This window comes from Pongo pygmaeus, chromosome 17 (genome assembly GCF_028885625.2).
Source record: "Pongo pygmaeus isolate AG05252 chromosome 17, NHGRI_mPonPyg2-v2.0_pri, whole genome shotgun sequence".
NCBI classification, from domain to species: domain Eukaryota; kingdom Metazoa; phylum Chordata; class Mammalia; order Primates; family Hominidae; genus Pongo; species Pongo pygmaeus.
The window spans coordinates 69,132,839-69,142,718 of record NC_072390.2 but is presented as its reverse complement, the minus strand read 5'-3'; the positions used below and the strand labels follow the sequence as shown (position 1 = coordinate 69,142,718).

Genomic DNA, 9,880 nt, shown 5'->3' with positions numbered 1-9,880 from the left:
GTGTTAGCCAGGATGGTCTTTAACTCCTGACGTCGTGATCTTCCCGCCTCGGCCTCCCAAAGTGCTGGGATTACAGGCGTGAGCCACCGCGCCCCGCCCACAGATGACTTCTAAATGAATGTCTCCAGTACTGATCTCTCTCCTCACAACTCATTTCCTGATGATTTTTTAGATTCACATTTCTAAATTTCTTGTAGGAAACCATAAATTAGTGTCTTTCAACTGAAGGACATTAAAAGAAGACTAAGGTCAGGTTTAGAGACAGACAAGTTTGTGTGTATGAGTTAATATTTGCATATACTGCAAAGATAAACCAAATGAATTTTAGATTTTTGTTGCTTTATATTAATCAACTTTTTCTATACGTTAAACTTGGTCCTCAGTTTTTAGGGCATATGAGTATAGAAACCCAAGATAGCTTATCATCAGGCTGATAACATGTGCTTTACATTTTTCAATCTTCCAAACATTTCATAGTATATTATCTTGAATTTCAATAGCACACGTCTGTAAATGTTCAACAATTTATAGAAAATATGCATTTCTCAAATTCAAGTTGGCAGACCGAAAAGAATCCCACACAGTTTCCTAAAGGCTTGTGACAGCAGGTTAGGCTGGACTTTCGACATAAGGGAATATTTACCAAATAAAAGGCCACTACTGATTTTTGTATTAGACAAAGACATCTGGAAATTTCTAGATGGATTTAGGGATTCTGGTCATTCTAAGGAGAATCTAGAGGTAAGCCCCATCTGACTCATGGGCATATTCCAAGTTATCATTTCCCTTCCTACATCCTTACAAGGTTCCAGGAGAATCTGTCAATGGCTCTGAAGCCAGGCTCAGGAGGGAACTGGTAGTCAGCGAATGGGACACTTTGCTTCATTCCCTCATTATAAGCTCTCCTGCAAGCTTTGTGCAGAGGGGCGGGAAAAGGGGCTATCACCCCCTTAAATGAATAGCCGAGTTAATGAGTATGTAATATAAGATCTATTTTGCTTGTTATTCATTAATTGGGAAGCAAACATAGGTAAAATCACATAATGGTGGAGGTTACCCCGTTTGAAACAAACTGACCACAGACACTATAACACCCCCAGCTGGTGACTAGCCCGACCAACCTTCCCGGCTCCGCGCGCCCAGTGGGGGCCCGGGCCGGAAAAGCGCGGCAGGGGGCGTGGCCCCGAGAAGGCGGAGACAAGATGGCCGCCCAGAGCGCTTGGAGGACCTAAGAGGCGGTGGCCGGGGCCACGCCCCGGGCAGGAGGGCCGCTCTGTGCGCGCCCGCTCTATGATGCTTGCGCGCGTCCCCCGCGCGCCGCGCTGCGGGCGGGGCGGGTCTCCGGGATTCCAAGGGCTCGGTTACGGAAGAAGCGCAGCGCCGGCTGGGGAGGGGGCTGGATGCGCGCGCACCCGGGGGGAGGCCGCTGCTGCCCGGAGCAGGAGGAGGGGGAGAGCGCGGCGGGCGGCAGCGGCGCTGGCGGCGACTCCGCCATAGAGCAGGGGGGCCAGGGCAGCGCGCTCGCCCCGTCCCCGGTGAGCGGCGTGCGCAGGGAAGGCGCTCGGGGCGGCGGCCGTGGCCGGGGGCGGTGGAAGCAGGCGGGCCGGGGCGGCGGCGTCTGTGGCCGTGGCCGGGGCCGGGGCCGTGGCCGGGGACGGGGACGGGGCCGGGGCCGGGGCCGCGGCCGTCCCCCGAGTGGCGGCAGCGGCCTTGGCGGCGACGGCGGCGGCTGCGGCGGCGGCGGCAGCGGTGGCGGCGGCGCCCCCCGGCGGGAGCCGGTCCCTTTCCCGTCGGGGAGCGCGGGGCCGGGGCCCAGGGGACCCCGGGCCACGGAGAGCGGGAAGAGGATGGACTGCCCGGCCCTCCCCCCCGGATGGAAGAAGGAGGAAGTGATCCGAAAATCTGGGCTAAGTGCTGGCAAGAGCGATGTCTACTACTTCAGGTACCTCCCTGGGGGCGGGGAGGGGGGTGGCGAGGTCAGGCCGGGGTCAGGGGTCAAGAGCGGGCCTGGGCAGGGGATGCCAGGATGAGCGCTGGGGCCCGGGGGGCATGTGGCAGGGACAGGCTGGTTTGGTGGTGGAAGGTGGCGGAACCCTTGGGTGAGAGTTGACCCCAGTGCTGTGGGAGGCAGTGTCAAAAGGTGAGGGCCCGCAGGAGGGCATCTTATGTGGAAGGCGTCGGGGAAGATGGTTTGCGAAGAAAGGGTTAGCCTGGCAGGGATGGTTAGTCCACTGAAGGGTTAAAAAGAGGTGTAATTCATCGAAACTATAAAACCCAGTCACTGTTGGCTCCTGTCCCAGCCTGTCCCAGATTCATCATCACAAGTGTTAAGCATGCACATGTGGAGGAATGAGCTATCTACAGTACTAAGGTTTCATTTACTTCATCCAAGAAAGTTTTGTATAAAGCAGCTATTTGGAATGCCTGAAGTTTTTTTGGAACTTCTTGGTATTGCAGAATATACTCTTTTGAAACTGACACACTGTACTAAGTTTTTAGACTCCTAGACCAAAATTTGCTCCCCAGGGAACATTGGTCAATGTCTGGAGACACTTTCGGTTCTCACACCTGGGGAGGGTATGATACTGGCATCTAGTGGGTAGAGGCCAGAGATGCTGCTACATATTCGATAATACAAAGGAAAGCTCCCACAACAAAGAATGATCTGGCCCAAAATGTCACCTGTGCTGAGGTTGAGACATCCTGTTTTAAATGATTCAAGGTTTTTCACCTTAGTGTGATCTTGCAATCCTGTGGTCATGCTGCTGATGTCTTCAGTTTGTGTGACCCAGTAAGCTCAAGAAAATGCTATGGCAATTGACATCCATGGACTTAATACACATTTACTAAATTTTGTAATAAGCCATGCTGTTGATAGTAATATAAACTTGTATTCAGTAGTTTGGAGATACGTGTTTGTGGACTGATTGAAGCATTTTTCAGGGAATGTATATGGGTATTGGAGACAATTGTCATTTAGCTATTGTAATAATGTCATGAAGGATTTCCTGTCCTCTTCAAGTAGTTCTGGGAAAATGTGTCTGTACACATACCATGCTTATGAACTAAAAATACTTTAACTAGATTGAAAAGGTTAAAGAAATGTACATACACATATATACATACATATGCACACACAAGAATGTGATCACTGTTGGTGCAGCCTGTAAATACGAACACATTCCTGATGGTTGCTATATATGGATGAGTAGTTGTAGTAAGTTCACTTCACCTCAACTAAAAAACAAAAGTGATGTTTCATTAGAACTTAGTTTTCCACTTGATCTGGACCCTCATCTTGAAACCTCATGATAAAATGGATATTTTAAACATATGAAGGTGGTAATCGCCTGTGGTCCCAGTTACTCGCAGGGCTGGGGCGAGAGAATCTCTTGAGTCCAGGAGTTCAAGGCTGCAGTGACCTATGATTGTGCCTGGGCAATAGAGTGAAACCCCATCTCTTTAAAGAAAAAGAAGAAAGAAAAAGTGTGATAGTCTTGGTTTGTATTTCCTCATCATTAAATATTTGATTTAATGGTAAGAAAGTTATTGTGAGCACTTTCACAGGTCCTCCCTCAGGCCGTGGGGCCAGGATTTGGTAGCTGGTGCTGAGAGAAAACCTTTGTTGGCATCCTTGCCCTGGGACTGTGCCAGTGGCAGCTGTCATTCAATGGGACAATTTCTTCTGATTAAAAAAAAAAAGTTATTGTGGTTAAAAAAAGATTAGTCCTCTCAAGTTCATTAGTTTCATTTAGTGCTGTTCACAATTGTTCATTTTCTAGTATTCTTTCATTAACAGAGCATTCTGTTTTCTTTCTAAGCAGGCAGTCTGCATAACCTTCTGTGAACTATGTGCTGATGTCTTGTAGGCAATTATATTTGACAAGATTATTCTGTATCTGTGATTGAACTCCTTGAGGAATAGATGACTAGGCTATTCTCAGTAGAACATCTTAAACTTTGAATTTTACTCTCTGTGGCAGTTCTCCTGGGATATGGTTTGTTTGGTTTTGGGATGATGTTTTTGTTCAGACTAACTTTGGGTATTGCAAAGCTTTTTGTTTGTTGGTTTTCCTTGTAGTTGGAAAAGTTATTTCAAGAAGTCAGATTGTCGTAGTGCTCATTTGGATTTGTGGCCACTTAACATTTTCTTGGATGTTGTGTAAATTTTCTGATGTTAAATTTATTTTATTTTTTTTGAGATGAAGTCTCGCTCTGTCGCCCAGGCTGGAGTGCAGTGGCGCGATCTCGGCTCACTGCATCCTCTGCCTCTCAGGTTCAAGTGATTCTAATGCCTCAGCCCCCCAAGTAGCTGGGACTACAGGTGCCCGCCACCATGCCCAGCTAATTTTTGTATTTTTAGTAGAGACGGGGTTTCACCATATTGGCCAGGCTGGTGTTGAACTCCTAACCTTGTGATCCACCTGCCTCGGCCTCCCAAAGTGCTGGGATTATAGGTGTGAGCCACCAGGCCTGGCCATTAAATTTTTAAATAAAAACTTAAGTTTTTTTTTTTTTTTTTTTTTTTTCTTGAGACGGAGTCTCCCTGTGTCGCCCAGGCTGGAGTGCAGTGGTGTGATCTCGGCTCACTACAAGCTCTGCCTCCCGGGTTCACGCCATTCTCCTGCCTCAGCCTCCTGAGTAGCTGGGACTACAGGTGCCCACCACCACGCCCGGCTAATTTTTTGTATCTTTTAGTAGAGACGGGGTTTCACTGTGTTAGCCAGGATGGCCTCGATCTCCTGACCTCGTGATCCGCCCGCCTTGGCCTCCCAAAGTGCTGGGATTACAGGCGTGAGCCATCGCGCCCAGCCCCGATGTGATCAATTGAAAACAAACTTTCTAAACAAATTCATCTTAAGGCAAGTCGTAAGCCACTATAGTGGTAATTACTCTTGAGAATGAAAGTCTTTTTCTAGGACATTGCAGCATGATTTGCCTTTTACTTATTTATGTAAAATGGAAAGGACACATTGAACAGATTTGTGCCAAACCTGTTTCGTTCAGGGCCAAAAGGAGCATTGTTTGCTGTTTATTAACTGTCTACAGAGGTTCAGTTACTTTGCAGGATTGTTAACAACCAGTCTTGTTTTTCTTCTGAAACGTTACATTCTGAGTCAGTAAGGTGTATGTAGCGTAATATGATAATTGTGATACAGTAGTTAATTTGACTTGTGACTGTAGCTTTCTGTGATGAATGATGGCAGTCACTTATCGTAAAGGAAGACAAATTATTTTTCAGCTTACAGTGTCACTGCTTTACGTATTAGCGTCCCCATATTTAAAAATTCCATTAGTTCACCAAACACCCACTATCTGCTCAAAGTGGGTTAAGAGTTAATTCTCCTGTTGGTAATGTGAACACCTGCACCCAATTGTTCACACAGATTCTAATAATACTAACCCCTGAATTAGCCTGTCCCTGGGGAGATTAATTTAAACAAATCTGTGCCTGTGAATGTAGGGTGTGGCAGGCACTTATTAATTGGACTGAAATTAAGCTCATCAAGAAAGCCTCAAATTTTGGTAATATGTTTTTTGGCTGCTGTTTTGAAACTGCCAAGTTCTAATAGGAAGGCGTGCCCCTAGTTGCCAGTTAAGCAATATAATTATGCCTTCTGTCAGGATTACTGATAGTGTTGTGGCGGTTCATATATTATCATCTAGTGTGTTTGTTTAAAAGGGTGTGGTTTGATTGGATCCATTGGTATATTTTCTGAAAAAGTTTGTTGCCATCATTTGAACCCATTATTTGAACAATAACTTTCTAACTTGTCTACTTGACTCCTGTCATTTCTAGTTGCTTGCATAACACTTGCTGATTGATATTTTTGAAATATTTTCTTCTTCACATAGTCTTTTAGTAGCCCCCTCTTGCCCTTTTTTAAAAAATCAAGTCTGGGCTGGGCGCTGTGGCTCACGCCTGTAATCCCAGCACTTTGGGAGGCCGAGGCGGGTGGATCACGAGGTCAGGAGATCGAGACCATTCTGGCTAACATGGTGAAACCCCGTTTCTACTAAAAATACAAAAGAATTAGCCAGGCGTGGTGGCAGACGCCTGTAGTCCCAGCTACTCTGGAGGCTGAGGCAGGAGAATGGCGTGAACCCGGGAGGTGGAGCTTGCAGTAAGCTGAGATCACGCCACTGCACTCCAGCCTGGGCGACAGAGCGAGACACAGTCTCAAATATATATATGTGTGTGTGTGTGTGCCATTTGTTGTAAAGACTAGTATGATGCTTCAAGAGCATGAATTCTGAATCACTGAGGTTCAACCATGCTCTTCCCCTCACTTTGGTTTGCCTTTAAAAACAAACAAACAAACAAACAAAAAATAAATGGACCCTCCATGTAGCCTCTAGAAAACTGACTGAGTCACAGTTCTTACATATTTGTGTTAAAGTCTTCTTGGCTTTCAATAAAAAGCCTTTTCTGATATTGTCCTCTTTCTCATAATTCCTACGTAGTTAAACTTGGGTGTCCCTTGTATAACTCTCATATTCATTTACTTAGAACTTGTGGCTTTCTCACACAGCTGTCTTTCCCCTCGACACAATGCTGAACACTCAGATGCTAAATAAGGGTTTACCAATTGATATTCCACCTAACATTTTGTAAAACAAGTCTTAAAATGACTTTGTAGTTTTTGTTTTATTTCTGTTCTTGTGGTGGTATGTTGGGATAAAATTGGTTGAGATATTTTATTAATAAGGCTACGCATTTTGTAGTTTCTAATTTTCATCATCAATGTGAAGATACTGCAGAAAGCCTTTTTCTGGAATTTTGAATATTAGAGATACAGTGAAAATGGTAAATAGGATGCTCATGGTGCACAGACACAAGTGAGAAATAGGCATTTGAATTTCATCGACTGTGTAACATAGGGTATAGTAGTGTAGGGTCTTCTGTTCCTTAATTCTATGTGTATTTGTGTTACAGCTCTCAGAATTTGGGCAGCTATTAGTAGTATTTTGCTAAATGCTTTACATGAATTATCATACTGGATTTTTTTTTTTTTTTTTTGAGACGGAGTCTTACTTTGTCACCTAGGCTGGAGTGCAATGGTGCAATCTCAGCTTACTGCAACCTCCGCCTCCTGGGTTCAAGTGATTCTCCTACCTCAGCCTCCTGAGTAGCTGGGATTACAGGTGCACACCACCACGCCTGGCTAATTTTGGTATTTTTAGTAGAGATGGAGTTTCACCATGTTGGTCAGGCTGATCTTGAACCCCTGACCTTGAGATCCGCCCGCCTCAGCCTCCCAAAGTGCTGGGATTACAGGCGTGAGCCACCGCACCCAGCCTATCATATTGGATTCTTATAACCCTATGAAACACAGGTACAGTTATCTCCATTTTACAGATGGGGAGTTAGCAAAGGGAAGTAGCGTGCTTGGGGTTGTACAGCTAGTAAGTGCAAAGTTACAATCCTGAAGCCGGTGGTTTAACCTCAGAACTCCTAACCACCATGCTCTGTTGCATGGCATAGAGATCCCTACTTGTATTCTCAAATATTGCAACACCTCATGTCTAATCTACTTTATTGGGCTTAGTGTGCCATTAAAATAATGTGATTATTTACTATTACACTTGTATCCTGAAGATGTCAAAGGGTAAATTTTAAATCCTAATTTGGTAGTGAAGCTATTGTACCAAAGGATAACCCTCCAGCTTTAAATAATCCTGGAGGGGAAAAAATGTAATAAATCCACATAATTAAAGCAGTATTGTTCTGAGTAATAAAAGTGATCAGTTTGTTCAGAAATATTCTCTCTTTGACAAATGTTCAACGTAGGATTAACCCTGTTATTTCTCAGATATTGAGGTTTGAGATACAGTTGAAATATACCCTACAGATCAATTTTTTAAAAATCTCTAGTTGGAGAAAGGAAAGAAATCCAATATTTATTAAGAGCTTAATTGCATAATAGAAAGTTTGGCTTGCTTTAAGTCTTTTCTCTTGATGTTGTGTGATTGAAGCCTGCATCCAGAAATGAAAGACATAGGTGTGGTGGAGATTGTGCTCTGATACATCTTCCTTAGCTGTACTATTACATCTTTTTGTGAGATGCCAAAGGAATTTTTGTTAGGGTGCAGCATTGCTGTCTGTCCTACATCTGATTTTTAGAATCTGACATGCAAAGTCTCACCTGCCACAACACCCACAATACCTGTATTAGAGGAAATACATAGCTAAAAGGAACTGATGCATATACATTCTAAAAATAATCTCTAACAGAAATTGGTAGATTTTTTCACATTGCTTTTAAAAATTTTATTAATGAGATATACAGTCTTTTTTTTCATAATTTAGTTTTAATGGAATTTTAAAGGAAGTGATGCTTTTTTTGATTTTGTTTTTTAGATTCTATAGTGGGGCTTATAGAAATTCATAACTTTTTTACTCATGTTTAAAATCTTCTCAAGACTTGCATGATGAATTAGAAATAAACCATAAACTCTTCCTGGATTTAGTGTTTTGCTGGGAATCTTAATGTCTCTTACAGCTCTTATGTATTGATCTTTCATTGTTCTTTGCTATTTCCAGTGAGAAACGATTAGGAAAATTTTGTAATATGATGTTTTACTTAATTTTATCAGAACTTCTAAAAACTAAAGCTTCCCAAGGAAGGAGAATAAAAATATGGAATAGAATGAAGTTTGAATAATATCTGCAGATTTCATGATTTCATCCTGTCTTTGTTCTCAGTATAATACAAATTCAAACTCATTTTGGGAACTTGATGTACATAAACTCTATGTGAATATAAATAATAAAATTTAAAATTAGATTTTAAAATTGAACACTTAGCATTTCTCAGGAGTAATCGAGTGTTATACAGATGTGAGGAAGAAGAACATCATCCCCTTTTATTTTTTATTTTATTTTATTTTATTTTATTTTATTTTATTTTGAGACGGAATTTCGCTCTTGTTGCCCAGGCTGGAGTGCAGTGGCATGATCTCCACTCACTGCACCCTCTGCCTCCTGGATTCAAGTGATTATACTGCCTCAGCTTCCCAAGTAGCCGGGATTACAGGCACGTGCCAACCATGCCCATCTAATTTTGTATTTTTAGTAGACGGGATTTCACCATGTTGGCCAGGCTGGTCTCGAACTCCTGAACTCAGGTGATCCACCTGCTTTGGCCTCCCATAATGCTAAGATTACAGGCGTGTGAATGCTGAGATTACAGGCATGAGCCACCACGCCTGGCCCATCATCCCCTTTTGAAGATTTTTTTTTTTTTTTGAATGCTGTGTCTTGGTATTCTTTTCTTTGATATTTTTACACTGGAAGAATGCATAGATAAGCAAGGATGCATGTCCTTAAAATTCTTTTTAACAGGCATCCATCTCTTTTAAAAAACCTTTCCTAGAGTCCCCTAGCAGAAATGGGAAACTCCTATGGCATTTGAGTATAATTCTGTTAACTCTTACCACATTTGCTTTAAGAAATAGTTGGCAAGTCTTTGTTGCCCATGAGATTGTGAACCTCCTCAGTGTCAGGAGCTGCGTCTGATTCATTTTTGAATCTTCAGTATCCAGCATAGTCCCTGGTATAATATGGAACGTTTTTGATAAATCTTTGCTAAGTGAAGCAAACAGTAAATAACATTTCTCTATTAATCCAAAAACTTATGGTTAATCTGGCTGTATACATAGGTCTGACTGCCCTTATAGGGGCTGTTTTGTGTCCCCTGCAGTTACTGGCATCCTGCCTTGCACTAAATCAGGTATACAAATATTGAATAGCTGAAGTAAATGTAATTTTTTTCTCAAACTTGTGTGTGTGTAGTGTTGATGTATATATATTACCTAGGCTTTTAGGTCTAAAATGATTTATAGGACTTTTGGTTTCATTTTTAATATTAAAATTATT

The 9,880-nt window shown here is 43.0% G+C and overlaps 1 protein-coding gene and 1 non-coding gene across 2 annotated transcripts in view; both read left to right on the top strand.

Moving 5' to 3' along the window:
• The first annotated feature begins 1,255 nt into the window (after positions 1-1,255).
• MBD2 (methyl-CpG binding domain protein 2) overlaps positions 1,256-9,880 on the top strand; it is a 69,780-nt gene continuing 61,155 nt past the window's right edge. Inside the window, exon 1 of the mRNA XM_054460623.2 lies at positions 1,256-1,942. Coding sequence (XP_054316598.1) covers positions 1,401-1,942 — 542 coding nt within the window. The 5' untranslated portion in view covers positions 1,256-1,400. The remainder of the gene's footprint in view (positions 1,943-9,880) is intronic.
• LOC129019202 (small nucleolar RNA SNORA30/SNORA37 family) lies at positions 3,553-3,681 on the top strand. The gene has a single exon (XR_008495547.1). It is a non-coding gene; the product is annotated as a small nucleolar RNA SNORA30/SNORA37 family (small nucleolar RNA).